This window comes from Hemitrygon akajei, chromosome 7 (assembly GCF_048418815.1).
Source record: "Hemitrygon akajei chromosome 7, sHemAka1.3, whole genome shotgun sequence".
In the NCBI taxonomy this organism is placed as follows: Eukaryota; Metazoa; Chordata; class Chondrichthyes; order Myliobatiformes; family Dasyatidae; genus Hemitrygon; species Hemitrygon akajei.
This window is the reverse complement of record NC_133130.1, coordinates 46,659,832-46,677,475: the sequence shown is the minus strand read 5'-3', so window position 1 is coordinate 46,677,475 and position 17,644 is coordinate 46,659,832. Positions and strand designations below refer to the sequence as shown.

Sequence of the window (17,644 nt, the reverse complement as noted above, 5' to 3'; positions counted from 1 at the left end):
ATCCTCTCCACATCCACTCAATTGAGGCCTTTCAACATTTGATAGGTGTCAATTAGGTGACCCCTCATTCTTCTGAGTTCCAATGAGTATAGGCCCAGAGCCATTAAATGCTCTTCATATGACAAGCCATTCACTCCTGGACTCATTTTTATAATCCTCTTTTGAGCCCTCTCAGCACATCCTTTCTTAGATAAGGAGCCCAAATCTGCTCACAGTACTCCAAATGAGGCCTGACCAGTGCTTTATAAAGCCTCAACATTATATCTTTGCTTTTATATTCTAGTCATCTTGAACTGAATGCTAACTTTGCATTTGTCTTCCTCAACACAAACTCAACTTGCGAATTTACCTTTAGGGAATCCTGCTCAGATGTTTGAGTTTTTTCTCCATTTAAAAAAAATAGTCTATCCTTTTCAGTCCTCTACCAAAGTGCATGACCATACACTTCCCGACACTGTATTCCATCTGCCACTTCTTTGCCCATTCTCCCAATCTGTCTAAGTCCTTCTGTAGCCTCTCTACTTCCTCAAAACAACCACCCCTTCACCTATCTTCGTATTGTTCACAAGCTTTGCAACAAAGCTATCAATTATCAACCTGTGCCTTCAATATCCCTAAAGACAAGCCATCAGGGACTTGATGTAGACATAAAGAAGGCAAGGCAGCAGCTATACTTTATTAGGAGTTTGAAGCGATTTGGCATGTCAACAAATACACTCAAAAACTTCTATCGACGTACTGTGGAGAGCATTCTGACAGGCTGCATCGCTGTCTGGTGTGGGGAGGGCTACTGCACGGGACCAAAAGAAGCTGCAGAAGGTTGTAAATCTAGTCAGCTCCATCTTGGGCACTAGCCTATAAAGTACCCAGGACATCTTTAGGGAGTGGTGTCTCAAAAAGGCAGCGTCCATTATTAAGGACCTCCAGCACCCAGGGCATGCCTTTTTCTCACTGTTACCATCAGGCAGGAGATACAGAAGCCTGAAGGCACACACTCAGCGATTCAGGAATAGCTTCTTCCCCTCTGCCATCTGATTCCTAATTGGACTTTGAAGCTTTGGACACTACCTAATTTTTTTTAATATACAGTATTTCTGTTTTGCACATTTTTAAAATATTCTAATCAATATATGTAATCAATTTACTTGTTTATTTTTATTTTTTTCTCTCTCTCTGCTAGACTATGTATTGCATTGAACTGCTGCTGCCAAGTTAACAAATTTCACGTCATATGCCGGTGATAATAAACCTGATTCTGATTCTGAATTCTAAGTCATTAACGTGTAACATAAAAAGAAGCAGTCTCAACACAAACCCCTGTGGAACACCCTAGTCAATGGCAGCCAACCAGAAAAGGCTCCCTTTATTCCCAATCTATGCTTCTGCCAATCAACCACTGCTTTATCCATGCTAGTATCTTTCCTGTAATTCCATGGACGCTTGTTAAGCAGCTTCATGTGTGGCATCTTGTCAAAGGCCTTCTGAAAATCTAAGTACACAAAATCCACTGACTGCTTTTTGTCTATCCTGCTTGTTATTTCTTCAAAGAATTCCAATAAGTTTGTTGGGCAAGATTTTCCCTTGAAGAATCCATGCTGGCAATGGCCTATTTTATCATGTGCCTCCAAGTACCCCAAAACCTCATCCTTAACCATCAACTCCAACATCTTCCCAACCACTGAGGTCAGACTAACTGGCCTATAATTTCCCTTGCAAACACGAGGAAATCTGCAGATGCTGGAAATTCAAGCAACACACACAAAATGCTGGTGGAACACAGCGGGCCAGGCAGCATCTATAGAAAGAACTACAGTCTTCGTACAGTTGACGTTTCAGGCCAAGACCCTTCGTCCATTTTGTGTGTGTTGCTATAATTTCCTTTCTTCTATCTCTCTCTCTTCTTGAAGAGTGGTGTGCCATTTGCAATTTTCCAGTCTTCTGGAACCATTCCAGAATCTACTGATTCTTGAAAGATGCCTCCACAACCTCTTCAGCCACCTCTTTCAGAACCCTGGGGTGTGCATCACCTGGTCCAGGTGAATTGTCTACCTTCAGACCTTTCAGTTTCCCAAGAACCTTCTCCCTAGTAATGGCAACTTCACACACATCTGCCCCCTTACACTCTTGAACTTCCAGTATACTGCTAGTGTCTTCCATAGTGAAGGCCGATGCAAAATACTTATTCAGTTCATCCACCATTTCCTTGACCCCCATTACTACCTCTCTAGCATCATTTTCCAGCAGTCTGATATCTACTCTCACCTCTCTTCTACACTTTATGTATCTGAAGAAACTTTTGATATCTTTAATATTTTTGGCTAGCTTACTTTTATATTCCATCTTTCCCTCCTTAATGACTTCTTTAGTTGTCTTCTGTTGGTTTTCAATGGCTTTGCAATCCTCTGACTTCCCACTAATACTAATTTTTGCTCTATTACATGCTTTCTCTTTGGCTTTTATGTTGGCTTTGACTTCTCTTGTCAACCACGGTTGTGACCGCTTTCCTTTAAAATACTTCTTCATCTTTGGGATGTATATATCCTGCACCTTCTGGAATTACATTCAGAAATTCCAGCCGTTGCTGCTCTGCCGTCATCCCTGCCAGTGTTCTTTTCCAATCAATTTTGGCCAGCTCCTCTCTCAGGCCTCTGTAATTCCCTTTACTCCACTGTAATACTGATACATCTGTCTTTAGCTTATCCTTCTCAAAATTCAGGGTGCATTCAATCATATTATGACCACTTTCCCGCTAAGGATTCCTTCATATAACCTCTGTGGTGAACTACATATACCTGTCTGGACACACCCCTCTGCTGACTGCTCCTGTGGCTCCTCCCACAGACCTCTGTATAAAGGCGATTGGAGGCACTGCTCCTCCCTCAGTCTCCAGGATGTTGTATGGTGGTCTCTTGCTGCTGACTGCTCTCTTCCAGCGAATAAAAGCCTATATCTCGCCTCACGTCTCCAAGAGTTATTGATGGTGCATCAATTTTATTCACTGGAATTTTAAAACATGGAGAGTATTTTACGTCCGGAAAAATTGGACTTGGACCCTCAAGCTCCAGAAGCAGCTCTTGCCTTTGAATTCTGGCTTGCATGCTTCCAATCGTACTTGGAAGAGATTCCCGTGACTGAGCCTGCCACGATAAACAAAATCCTCCTTTCCAGAGTCAGTCCGAGGGTATTCTCCCTTATCAGGGACCTGCCGACCTACCAAGGGGCACTGGACGCCCTCAAAAGACGGTACCTGCGGCCGGTGAACACCGTCTATGCAAGACATCGCTTAGCGACACGGTGGCAGCGGGCCGGAGAGTCGAGCGCTGAGTTTGTCCGGGCCCTACAGACACTCGTGCGGGCCTGCGACTGCAGGGGACTGACGGCGGAACAGCATGCGGAGCTCCTGGTACGAGACGCCTTCATTACGGGGATCAGGTCAGTGTACGTGCGCCAACGGCTGCTGCACAACGCTGACCAGCCACGCGATCTCTGGCCAACCCCATGGACGCTGCAGACCCTGCCACCCGCCGGCGAATCGACCACAGCTGCTGCCACTCGCGAGTCTGTGAACTCCCCGCAACCCTCCGGCGAATCGACCACGGCTGCTGCCAGTCGCAAGTCCGTGCAGTGTTACTTCTGCGGACTCGAAAAACACCCCCGAAAACGCTGCCCGGCCCGAGAAGCTACCTGCTCCAGCTGCAGAAAGAAGGGCCATTTCGCCAAGGTCTGTAAGTCTAAACCACGAGCGGGGTTGAGCAGCGCTGCATGTGAGGCATGAGGGCCGCCATCTTGGTCGCCGCCATCTTGCCTGCCTGCCTCATGTGAGGCATGGGGCGGCCATCTTTGTCGGCGCCACCTCGCTCCGCCTCTGACCCACGGGTGCTTACCGGGCACCAAGACGGTGATTCAACTCTGGCCTCCATAACCCTCGACCAAAGCGCCCCACACCAGCTTGCAAGGTCAATGGTGGACATTCTGGTGGAGGGGCACAGGACTAGCTGCCTGTTTGACACGGGCAGCACTGAGAGTTTTATTCACCCGGACACGGTGCAACACTGCGGACTCGTGACATGGCTGGTATGCCAGAGGGTCACCATGGCTTCTGGGTTGCATTCCACAGACATCCGGGGGGGTTGTGTTGCAACATTGGGGGTGCAGGGCACAGAATTTTGGGACTTTGCACTACTGGTTATGCCTCAACTGTGTGCACCTGTGCTATTGGGGCTGGACTTCCAGAGCCACCTGAAAAGTGTGACTATGGCATATGATGGTCCCCTTCCACCACTCACTGACAGGAATCCTCAGTTTTGTGGGACTTCGTCATATACCCCACTACTGACCACACACACACACCGACCCGCACATCCCATCCAGCACCATGCCGACAGCTGCGCTACTGACACCACTTGCAGCCTCTCCACCCTCAAGATCCCTCCTCCACCGCTGTTCGCCAACCTGACCCCCGACTGTAAACCTGTGGCAACTAAAAGCAGGAGGTACAGCACGAGGAACAGGGCCTTCATTCAGTCAGAGGTGCAGCGGCTGCTCAGGGAGGGGATCATTGAGCCAAGCACAAGTCCTTGGAGGGCGCAGGTGGTTGTTGTTCGGACTGGGCAGAAAAATAGGATGGTTGTGGACTATAGCCAGACCATCAATAGGTTCACGCAGCTTGACGCGTACCCCCTACCATGCATCGCGGATATGATCAACCAGATAGCTCAGTACAAGGTGTACTCGACCATAGATCTGAAATCCGCTTATCACCAGCTCCCCACCCGCCCAGAGGACTGCCCCTACACCGTCTTCGAGGCGGGCGGCAGGCTCTATCACTTCCTGCGCGTCCCATTTGGTGTCACCAATGGTGTCTCTGTCTTCCAGAGGCAAATGGACCGGATGGTGGACCAGTGCCAATTGAAGGCCACATTTCCATATCTGGACAACATCACCATCTGCGGTCACGACTGGCCGGATCACAACACTAACCTCCAATGATTTTTCCAAGTGGCCAAAGCCCTGAACCTTACTTATAACAGGGACAAGTGTGTGTTCGGAACCACCCGACTCACTATCCTTGGGTATGTCGTGGAGAACGGGGTCATTGGCCCTGATCCCGACCGTATGCACCCCCTGTTAGAACTCCCTCTTCCCACCACCCTCAGACGGTGCCTGGGCTTCTTTTCCTATTACGCCCAATGGGTCCCCCATTACGCAGACAAGGCCCGCCCCCTGGTCAAGTCCACCACATTTCCACTCTCTGCCGAGGCCCACGCGGCCTTCAGCCGCATTAAAGGGGACATTGCCAAAGCAACGATGCATGCACTGGACGAGACCATTCCCTTCCAAGTAGAGAGTGACGCCTCCGACTTCGCGCTGGCTGCTACCCTCAATCAGGCAGGCAGGCCAGTAGCATTCTTCTCTCGTACCCTTCAAGGCCCTGAAATTCGGCACTCCGCGGTGGAGAAAGAAGCCCAGGCCATAGTGGAAGCTATTAGGCACTGGAGGCACTATCTCGCCGGCAAAAGGTTCACCTTGCTGACCGACCAGCACTCAGTTGCGTTCCTGTTCAGCAACCAACAGCGGGGCAAAATCAAAAATGATAAAATTTTGCGGTGGAGAAAAGAACTCTCCACCTGCAACTATGATATCCTGTACCAGCCTGGAAGGCTCAATGAGCCCCCTGATGCCCTATCCCGGGGAGCATGTGCCAGCCGCAGCTCGACCAGCTATACGCCCTCCATGCAGATCTTTGCCACCCGGGGGTCACCCGATTTTACCATTTCGTGAAAGCCCGGAACCTGCCTTACTCCCTTGAGGACATCAGGACGATGACCAGGGACTGCCAAGTCTGCGCTGAGTGCAAACCGCACTTCTACCGTCCTGAAAAGGCGCAACTTATCAAGGCCACCCGCCCCTTTGAGCGACTGAGTGTTGACTTTAAGGGCCCCCTTCCCTCCACCGACCGCAATGTCTACTTTCTCAACATTATCGACGAGTACTCGCGGTTCCCCTTTGCCATCCCCTGCCCCGACACCATTGCCACGTTCGTCATAAAAGCCCTGCGCCAGCTCTTCACTCTGTTCAGATATCTCTGCTATATCCACAGTGATAGAGGGTCCTCCTTTATGAGTGACGAGCTGCGCCAGTACCTGCTGGCTAGGGGCATTGCTACTAGTAGGACCACGAGCTATAATCCCTGAGGAAATGGACAGGTGGAGAGGGAGAATGCCACAGTGTGGAAGGCCACATTTTTAGCCTTTAAGTTAAAAGGGATTGCTGGTCTCTCGATGGCAGGAGGTCCTCCCTGAGGCACTCCACTCTATCCGCTCTCTGTTATGTACGTCCACCAATGCCACCCCTCATGAGCGCCTCTTCTTTTCCCAGGAAGTCTGCCACTGGGACCACCCTACCGGTTTGGCTGACATCCCCAGGGCCAGTGCTGCTCCGGAAACATGCGAGGAGCAATAAATACTCCCCGCTGGTCGAGAGGGTTCACCTACTACATGCGAACCCCCAGTATGCCTACATGGTCTTACCTGATGGGCGGGAGGACACGGTCTCCATCCGTGACCTGGCGCCCGCGGGAGCAGCAGACCACTACCCCGAACACTCCACGGTGACTATGAACCCCGTACCCACCGATGTATATACCCACGAGACACCGCGCACACCAAGCCCTACACAGACTCCTCACGACACTCCCATACCGGGCGCCTCGCACACGCATGAGGGATTACTGACGCCTAACGGGCTGGCACCTTAAGTCAGGCCGGAGCCAGCACAATCACCGTCACCGGTGCAATCACCACCGGCACTGGTACAATCACCACCGGTGCTACGTAGATCACAGCGACAGATTCGACCACCTGATAGACTTAACCTGTAAATATACTTGTAAGAAACTTCGCCCCATGTGGACTCTCTTTTAAAACAAAAGGGGGGGGGGTGGATGTGGTGAACTACATATACCTGTCTGGACACGCCCCTCTGCTGACTGCTCCTGTGGCTTCTCCCACAGACCCCTGTATAAAGGCGATTGGAGGCACTGCTCCTCCCTCAGTCTCCAGGATGTTGTGTGGTGGTCGCTTGCTGCTGACTGCTCTCTTCCAGCGAATAAAAGCCTATCTCGCCTCACGTCTCCAAGAGTTATTGATGGTGCATCAACCTCTCTAATCAATTCCGGTGCATTGCACAACACCCAATCCAGAGTAGCTGATCCCCTAGTGTATTCAACCATGAGCTGCTCTTAAAAAGCCATTTCATAGGCATTCTAGTGTTACGTACCCCGTAACTGGGTCACTTACCAGCAAAGATAGAGAGGTCCGTTGAAGTCTGATGGTACTATTTTTAAAAGTCTTTATTTATAAAGGGGCACAAAAGTAAGGTTAATACAAACATTCAGATAATATATGTCGTCAATACTCAATCTAAAGCGTGGGTATAGTAATAATCATCAATAAGAAGTAGCTCTATCGTTTTGGCTAGGGGTAAAAATATTGTCCGATGGAAATATAAAAGTCTCTCACGTTCATGCAGGCTTTTAGCCTTTGGGGACCGCTGGGTTTTCACTGGTTGGGGAGAGAGAGAGAGAGAGAGATTTTGGTGAGAAAAGAACTTGCCCAGTCTTTTAGGACGCAAACCGTTGAATTGGGAACGTGGGTTCCCCGTTGTTAGTTCGAAGTCCTTTTCGGTGTTATCAGCCACCCGTTCCCCAGGCCAGGGGAAACGGACCACACGTGGCTTCCGAATGGCTTCCGAATAGCTTCCCATTATCACGGGAGCAATGAGCGATGGTGTCTCCTTCTGGTGCGTCGCTAGGGGACTGCCCCCTGCAGCCCCTCTTTTATCTTGACTTGCAGAGTGGTAGATGTCAATCAGGGTCAATCCCCAGCCCACATTGCCCGAGGGTGTACACGTAGCCCTGAGAGCTGGCACGTAGTATAGGATCGCAATCCACAAAGGTGTCTCCAAGAAACAATGGCCAAATCCGTTGCTTTGTCCTGCTGAGGATTCTCTCTCATTTCCTGGGTCCAAGACCCGAATTAATAGCGATCTTGCGATTCTCGAGAAGGAGGGGGCTGGGATCATAACACTAGAAATTCCCTCTCTTGGGATCCAGCACTAATCTGATTTTCCAGTCTACCTACATATTGAAATTCCCAGTGATCTATTGTAGCATGCCCTTTTGTCATGTATTTTCTATTTCCTATTGTAATTTCTAGGGCACATTTTTCACACTGGTTGTAATCTGCATATAATTCCCTTACATTTCCTTAGCTTTGCCCACAATGATTCAACATCTTCCAAGCCTCTTTCTAATGTTTGATTTTGTGTTTTTTTTTAACCAACAGAGCAACACCACCCCCTCTTCTTACCTGCCTTTCCTTCTGATACAAAGTGTATCCTTGGACATTAAGCTCCCAGCTATAATCTTCTTTCTGCCATGGTTCAGTGATGCCCATAACATCATAAATGCCATCTGCAACTGTGCTACACGTTCATCTGCCTTATTCCATATACTGTACACATTCAAATATAAAACCTTCAGTCCTGTATTCTTCCTTTTCAATTTTGTCCACCTTTTACATTGTAAGTCATCGTGTTAACTGCAATTTTGCCCTATCATAAGCTTCTCATTGCTAGCAGTCACACTGCCTCTGTTTGTAAACCAAATTCCTCAACCTCAGCACTTTTCACTCCAGTTCCCATTCCCCTGACAAATCAGTATCAACCCTCCCAAACAACTCTAGCATAAACACTAAGCAAATTGCCTTCATGTTTAAAACACTATTACTGCAATTAATGAAATTAGTTTGAACATGGCATCAAAATGTAACCAAAGCTAACTTTAACAGGACTTTTTCAATATGAATATTGTCATTGAGCTTTGGGTTTTCATTATCACTGAAAATGCAATTCAAAGCAGAATTGTCTTACTGCTGCTTCACATCATTAATATTCTGCTACACAAAATAAATACTGGTTTGATATTGTAATGCAGTGATAAATCTATGCCGTTATAAGAAAACTTCCGGTTGGGATTACTGGTAACCAACCAGTCTTTCCCAGATCAAATCAAACTCAGCAGATATTCTGATCATGATTAATCCCAGAATTTTTCAGCTGGAGAGGTTAGAAAGTAATTTTTCTTAGAGGGGGACATGTGAAATGTGCATACACCTCTTTACACTTGTCTGTTGATGGCTTAATTGCTGGAGATCTATTGCCTGCTTTCCTCATTCAGGAGTTTGAGTCAAGGTAAATCATCTAATTCCCTTTTGCACTGGTAACGACCCGAGCTGTAGCAGGAAGATAATGTCAGGCAACTGGACAGGTGGAGTGTAGGTAGTATTGAAGAAGCACTGAGTCTGCTGAAGGGCTTATTCAGCAAGGGCAGGTTAGGTCAAGAGATCTCTTTACCATCAGCAGATCAGGAATCCTGATGAAAGGTCATGGCCTGAAACATCGACTGTTTCCTTTTTTCCATAGATGCTGCCAGGCCTGCTGATTTCCTCCAATATTTTGTGTGTGTTGCTTTAGCATATTATTTTTCCCATCCAGCTACTTTTTGTAATCACCCTAAAGCTATGCCCACTGGTTCTCAGCCCTTCCACAGCTTCTGTTTTTTTTTGTTTACTTTATCTGGACCCTTGATGATTTTGAGCACTTCTATGAAATTAATATTTCTTCCATCCTCTCAGGAATATGACCTCAGCTAAGTCCTTTTGACTGATATTGTTTCCTAAAAGCTGTATATGACTCTGTGGGATGTTTATGACAAACTGGTATTATTTTTTATTCCAGATTTTTCCAGAGAATAACTTCAAACTGCACAGCAGGATATGAACCGGTGTAGTTTTGTGTTGCTAACCTGGGCTTGCTAACATGACCATCAGCTAATGCTAATGTTATCAATCAGAATCAAAATCAGGTTTAATATCACAGGCATATATTGGGAAATTTATTGTTTTATGTACTGTTGTTCTGCATCTCACACCAATTTATATGGAATACTTTTGTATTTCCCATAATTTAGCCCCATCTCAGCTGGCCCAGATCGCAGTGCTAAGTACCTCAGTATTTTAGTTTAGAATATATCTCAAAATCTTCTGCAGTAAGTCTTTGTCAATTTCTAACTGTACAGTGTGAGTAAGCAAATAATTATTATATTGTCAATAGGCATATAGCAAGTAAAATATTCCTATTGTTCAAATGCTCCTATTAATGATATATTGCAAATTGTATATGAAATGACGTTACTTTTTTATTATAACCACATAGTGTTTGTCCATTTGGCATCATGAAATTTGACAGCATTTGTTAATCACTTTCACAAATATTAACAACCTAACAGATCACATATGTTTTTTTTGTAACCCGGTGAAAACTTTTCCCCAGGCTACAAAATTTTAAATGATTGAGTCTAGAGTGTTTGCATTTTCGTACAAATATCTGCACGTACACATATAGAAAATCATTACAGAAAGAAAATGAAATTTTTAAAAAAAATGTCTGTGCATGCAAAAATGTCTAACCAAATCTGTACCTCTTTTGTATTTTTTTATTTGCCCAGGGAAAGGAGATGTCTTTGGAGATGTTTTCTGGAAGGAAAATACCCTTGCTCAATCATGCGTCAATGTCAGAGCTTTGACATATTGTGATCTTCATGTTATCAAAAGAGATGCCTTGCAGAAAGTTCTGGAATTCTATACAGCCTTTGCAAACTCCTTTTCAAGGAACCTTATACTGACGTATAATCTTCGGAAAAGGGTAAGATTTCCTTTTATTATAAACAAGCTCTTTTCCTTTAACATATTTTAACTGCGTTTTTCAAAAGGAATAACATCTGTGCTATATACACTCAGAAAAGAACTAAGTCTTTCCTTTGTATTTTTATAAACAGTTTTGATTTGCCCTTCAGCTTTCTGATGCCACCAGCATTCGTTGTTGCCCTATATCACACCCACATGCTTTTGTGATGTTAACACATGTTGAAGAAAATACCACAGTTAGAATTAAGTGTTGGATAACAAGTTTAAGATTTACTGCTCTGATACAACTTGAAGGGAACAATTTTGTTTCAGTGCTGTCAAGCATTATTATGCAATTAACCATATGGACCTTTTGTGATTTTGATCTGATAAGTGAGATGCATATTCGACAAGTAGGATGTATATTAGATTAATTTTAAGTGTAGAAATATAATGGAATAGGTTAAAAATGTATTTGACATTCTTCAGTTTATATTTTGGTAAAAATTGAATGAAGATGATGCAATGTTCAAAATTTGGAATGAATACATATATCTATATCTGGATTTAACCTACCTAGGCATATTATGGCAAAAAAAATGGTTAGTATTCCCTTCCAAGAACTTTTCTCAAAATTATACTTGCTGTACTGATTATTTACAACTGCTTATGCATCTCTTCCTGAAACATTATGCAATCTACTCTTAATTTTATTCAATTACAAAGTGAGTAGTGCAGTAAATGATATTGGGTAGTTCATGCATGGGAAAAAGAAAACTGATTTGATGGTAATATGAATTGTTTCCAGATGCCTATTTTTAAATGGATTTTTTGTGGGGGATCTATCTGCCTGTCTATCTATCTATATAGCATGGAGTAGGCCTTTCCAGCCCTTCGAACTACGTCACCCCAGTCACCCCGACAAGCCCTGTTAACTCTAACCTGATCACGGGGCAATTAACCTACTAACTGAAGTGTCTTTTGACCTTGTGAGGAAACTGGAGTACCTGGGGAAAACCCACACATTCCACGGGGAGAACATATAAACTTCTTGCAGAATGCTGCCATAATTGAAATCTGAACTCCGGAATACCCTGAGCTTTAATAGCGTTGTGTTAACCACTGTGCTACCATCGAGTTGTGCTAACCACCATGTACCATGGTATATAGAAAACATAGAAACTGGAGTAGAGAACTGAGCATTTCACCATGAGCTGGAATACATTGTTTGGGTATTAGTCCACTCAAACAACTGGTTAATGACTATGTTAAAATAATGTACACAGAAATATAATATGAATAGATTAGGCCAATTTGAAATGTTAGTCTATAAAATTAATTGTGATCAAATTATAGACAAAATATATATCAATTTAATAATTATATACTTTCCAAAAGTAGCAGAAACTAAAGTTTTATGTGTCTGAGAGCACATTGTTTAAGGAGTAATTAAATGGAATGCATTAGATTGAATATATAGCATATCCTCAGGTTAAAATGTTAATGTGAAGTACTTGTATCAATCAGAAATTACATGTAGTTCCCAAAATGAGACTAGTTTTTCAAGCAGTTGTACTCTAAATGTTTTGATTCTTATGTCTAAAACAGGCTTCTTAAATGACTGCACTGAATATTTATTTCTGCTTAGAGCTGAATACACACTGATAGTTTGACACTCTTAAGATCTACTTCAGTACTGAAAATTTCTAACTTCTTTCCTTCTTCACAAGCTTGCATTGGATCATGATCAAAAATGTAAAATAAGTATAAATCTCACTAGTCAATACTTCCTAAATAAGTTTGTCTTACCCTATTAACACAATATTAAATCTTTTTAAAAATATATATCTTATTTATCTGTTAATTGTGTTGACCCTTATAAACAATTCCCTTCTACTGAAATTAATGATGTAACTCTTCTTGCACCAGTAAAAAGAAGGATCAGCATGTTCCTGTGGATTTCCCGCTACAACTGTAAAGGATTGTTTCAACTTCCATGCTCCCTTACTGGAGGAAAACATTTTAGGGGGCAGTCAGGTGGAATGCCAAAACAATAGACTATGGCTTTGTATGAGCATGCACAATTGGAGAGCTTACAATAAGGGTAATGGGATAATGTCAATGAAAATGGTCACTTTCTCTGAAACTTGCCTACCAAACTTGGGTCGTAGTTAGTGTGGCTAACACGGAAGTGCAAGTGTAGTGGAAGTTGGCTTCACTTGTACTACCTGTGGCAAAAGCAGTTCCTTTTGAAGGAGGATAATAGTGACAGGACTTTGCAGAGTGGGTAAATCCACAAGGACACATCTATGTCATTACCTTTACCTCAGTTTTGCTCCAAACCTTAAGACTCCAACCCCACCTTTTAAGCAACATTGACAGCAGAATCGTTGAAAAAACAGATTATTGACCATTCAAACAAGAATGAATGGTCTGAAGCCAAGTCGTCATCACAGTGAGGCCTTGCATGTCTACAGAGTCCCCAGTTGGCTTCTGTTGCTGATGTTGAGTATATCAGACATGTTTTGTAATGCTTTATCAATGGAGTAAACTTTCAGTTCAGTTTAGGATATTACTTACTTTCTGCCCATTACACTGTTGGCATTTTGACCAGTCAGGGTTGTTATCCCTGAGTTGAACCCCCAGACCTGGTGGATCAGTTGTCCATTCTTAATCTGGCTTTTACCCTTTGACCTGTTTAGGATGAGTGTCCCTACCAAGAGCCAAAGCACAATGCCCTGACTCTAGCTAATATAGCTCTCCGGGTTATTGAGGCATACAAGCCTCCAAGCCCAATGACAAGGTTGTGGTTTTTGGAGGAATTTAAGAAATTAGGCCTGCACAAATCTCACTGAAAGCAGGAATCAAGTCACAAGTTTTCATTCTGATCAAATTTGTGTTCAAAGAAATTTGTGCTGCTGGAATTAGGCAATCCATTATGTAATTACCATTAGGTAATCCGTTATGGCATGTAAAATCTGCAACAACTGAGAGCTGGTCTGGAACTCAATTTTGGATGTGAGTTGTCTCTTAGCATTTCTTAAAGATAATTTTTCAAAGGTTGTATCATGATTTATTGTAAAGGTCAGGAATAGAATGTTGCAGTTGCTTCAATAGGGAGCTGGTCTCCCAATTCAACCATAGTTTCCTGTTTGGGAACACTTGGGTTGCTCTCTTTGGTACACAATGCTCAACGGATTTGCTGATTAAGTCCATGATGGTGGTGATATGCTCACCTAGGCTGGCAGCTGAGTCTTTGAACGTGGACAAATTTACTGTCTCAAAGCAATCACATAGAAGCTCATATATTTTCTCAGGATTTCTGCACTGGTTCCTCTCATTTCAGCCTCTTTTTGTAGGGGAGTGAAGGAGCACAGCTTGGTGGTCTGATTTATGAAAGTAGACAGGGTGGTTCGGTGGGCACCCTTGATGTTTGTATAGCAATGGTCCCATCAAAAAAAACAGGAGAATATGCTGCTAGTATTCTCAGAGCACACTTTTGAGATTGGCCTAATTGAAGTAAGTCGCCAGCGATGATGAAAAGGGTCTCAGGGTATCCTGTTTCAAGGCTGTCAATCACAGAGTTTAGTACACTGAGTGCATGCTTCATGCCCGTCAGAGGTGGGATGTAGACTGCCATCAGTATTGGACAATGATCAGTGGAGTTGTGGAGAGTATAAATGACTATCAAAGAATGTAACAGGATATAGTTCACTTGCAGATATGAGGCAGATGAGTGGCAGATGGAGTTTAATCCAGGCAAGTGTGAGGTGTTTCACTTTGAGAGGTCAAATGAAAGAAAAATGTATACGGTTAATGGGTGGCCCCTTAATGGCACTGGGACAGAGGGATCTTGGGGTCTATAGGAACATAAGAAATAAGAGCAGGAGATGGCTGTTTGGCTCATCGAGCTTGCTCTGCCATTCAATAAGAACACAGCTGATCTTGCCATAGATTCAGCTCTACATACTTTTTCCTTTAACCTCTAATTCCCATAGAACGTAAACAATCTATCTACATCTTAAGGTATTTTATAATAATAACTTATTTATGGAGCACTTTTCATATAACGATTGAGCTCAAAGTGCTTTACAATGAGACAAGGTGTAAACATCAAAATAAAAGACTGATATGAGTTAAAAGCAAGGTTAAATAAATAGGTTTTGAGCTGACATTTAAAAATACCAGTGAAGTCTGCATCCCTTTATAGCTTTAGATATTGAGTTCCACAGTTCAGTAGTGTAGTTAAATTGACCTGCCAATTTTCTTTTGAGGGAGATTGCTTAAGTTTAAGTGACTAGTGGAAGAAGACCCAACAGCTCGAGCAGGGATTATAAAACAAAAGTGATCCTATAAAGTAGCTTCTATTGCTTCTTTGGGCAGAGAATTCCACAGATTCAATACTTTCTGGGAAAAGCAGTTTCTCCTCAACTCTGTCCTAAATCTACTTCCTCTCCATGACCAAATCTTGAAGTTATGTCCCCTAGTTCCAGTTCCTGTCCTCAGCTTAATGAGCATGTTGATGCAAGTGGAAAAGGTGGAAAGGAGTATGGCATTCTTGCCTTCATTGCTAGGAATGTAGAGTGTAGGAATAAAGAAGTCGTGTAGCAGCTATTTGAAATTTTAGTCAGACCACACTGGAGTATTGTGTACAGTTCTGGTTGACCATTGTAGGAAGGATGTGGACACTGTGGAAAGGGTGCAGAAGAGATTTACTAGGGTCAGAAGTATGAACGACAATGAAAGATTAGACAAACCTTTAGATAGGGCAGATGGTCAGAATATTTTCCTTAGGGTTGAAATATCAAACACCAGAGGACGTTTTTTAAGATTTGAGGATGGGTGGGTGGAAGGGGGATGTTTAAAAGCAATGTGAGGGCAAGATTTTTTTATGTATAGAGTGAAAGGTGCCAGGTATTTACGGGGGTAATACTAGAAGCAGGTAGTTTGCTATAGTTTAATAGGCTTTTGCATAGACACAGGAATATGAAGGGGATGTAGGGATATGGTTGATACACAGGAGGAGGACCCAGCATGTACTAACATCCGGACTGGCACAATATCATGATCCAAATGCCTGTCTAGTGCAATACAGTTCTATGTTCTCATATTGGTAACCTGCTGCATCCAGTGAGGAAGTAGAAACTTTAAGAATTTAATTTCTCTTAAATCAGCAATGCGGCGAAGAAGCAACAAGTGGCAGGTGAAGTTCGCAAAGCAGTACCATGTTTAAAAGTAAAGTTCCACTCTGACGTACTACCCAGTTTACCAGTTCTATGTAAATAGCTGCAGTGCTGTAAAGTGCATGTTGAGTGGACATATCTTCTGGGCCATTAGCCAACTTTGTGCATTACAAGTGAACAGTCCAGGTTGTGTGGAAAACGTGCTGATTGGATTGTGAACTATTGGGTTGAAAGGAACTGGGCCATCCTCAGCCATACGCAGTTGGCTCTATGTGCACCCATGTTGTGGGCATCAGCCGTCAATTTACCAGTCTCCATATAATACCTCCTGTTGTTTAAATGATACACCTGTGAGCCTTGCATCAGTGGTAGGGGGAACACTTTGGAGAAGATTCATAGAACATAGAATAGTACAGCACAATGCAGGAATTTTAGCCCACGATGTTGTGCTGAACTTGCAACCACTTCAAAATTAATGTAACTCTTCCCTCCCACAGAGTATTTTTTTCATACATGTGCCTATCTAATGGTCTGTTAAATGTCCCTAATGCGTCTGCCTCGACTGCACCCCCAGCAGTGCTGTGCATGCACTTACTATGCTCTGTGTGTGCTTAAAAATTAAAATATTCATGAGGTTCTCCTCTATGTTTTCCTCTAATCTCCTTTGAAGAATGCCTTCTTGTGTTAGCCATTGCCACACTGGGAAAGTGGTGCTTGCTGGTCACTTTTCTCTGCTCATTCTAGCTTGTACATCTGTGAAGTCTCCCCTCATCCTTCTCCAAAGCCAAAAGCCCTATTCTTGGGGATAGAATCAACTCATACCAGGATATGTTTATTTATTAGGGATGGACAGCATGGCTTTGTGCAGGGGATGTCATGTTTAACCGACGGTTAAGAATTTTGAGGAGGTAATTGCGATGATTGATGAGGATACGACAATGGATGTTTTAAACCTGATCTTTGGTAAAGCTTTTCCCAAAGTCCCTCATGGCAAGCCCCGTAGGGTCCATGGAGATCTGGTAGATTGGACTGAATATTGGCTTGGCCATTGAAGGTGTACAGGATCAATAAAGACTGCAGCTCATCATGAGCACAAGTCTCTCCATTGAGGACATTTTCAAGAGGAGGTGTTTCAAGAAGGCAGCAGGTCTCATGAAAGACCTTCACCATGAAGGACATGCTTTGTTCACAATGCTACTATTGGGGAGGAGGTTCAGGAGCCTGAAGACCCACACTCAGATTTTAGAAACAGCTTCTTCCCCTTGGCTATAAGATTTCTGAATGAACAGTCCACAAGCCCATGAACACTGCTTCATTATCCCCCCGTTGGGCTATTTATTTGTTTTTGTAATTTGTAGTAATTTTTATGTATTACACTGTACTGTTGCTGCAGAAAATCAAATTTCAAAATATGTGTTGATCATATTTTGATATTCTGATTGTGATTCTGACAGAATGTAGTGGTGGAAAAGTCGAATTTTGACTCGAGGTCTCTGACCAGTGGTTTTCCACAAGGATTACTTCTAGGACTGCTAGGATATAAAGTTGGGAAGAAATGTTGCAGCTGCATAAAACTTTGGTTGGATCACATGAGGAGTGTTGTGTGCAGTTCTGGTCACCACATTACTGAAAGGATGGTGAAGGCTTTGGAGTGGGTGGAAACGAGGTTCACCAGTGTGTTGCCTAGGTTAGAGAGTATTAGCAATAAGGAAATAT

General features: G+C 43.7%; 1 protein-coding gene across 2 annotated transcripts in view; it reads left to right on the top strand.

Moving 5' to 3' along the window:
* Nucleotides 1–17,644, top strand: part of kcnh1a (potassium voltage-gated channel, subfamily H (eag-related), member 1a) — a 263,321-nt gene that overhangs the window by 142,397 nt on the left and 103,280 nt on the right. For both annotated transcript variants that reach the window (XR_012099590.1, XM_073050741.1), the window contains exon 10: nt 10,568–10,764. Coding sequence is in view for 1 of the 2 variants with exons in the window: in XM_073050741.1 (XP_072906842.1) it covers nt 10,568–10,764 (197 nt within the window). In the remaining variant the exon portion in view is untranslated. The remainder of the gene's footprint in view (nt 1–10,567; nt 10,765–17,644) is intronic.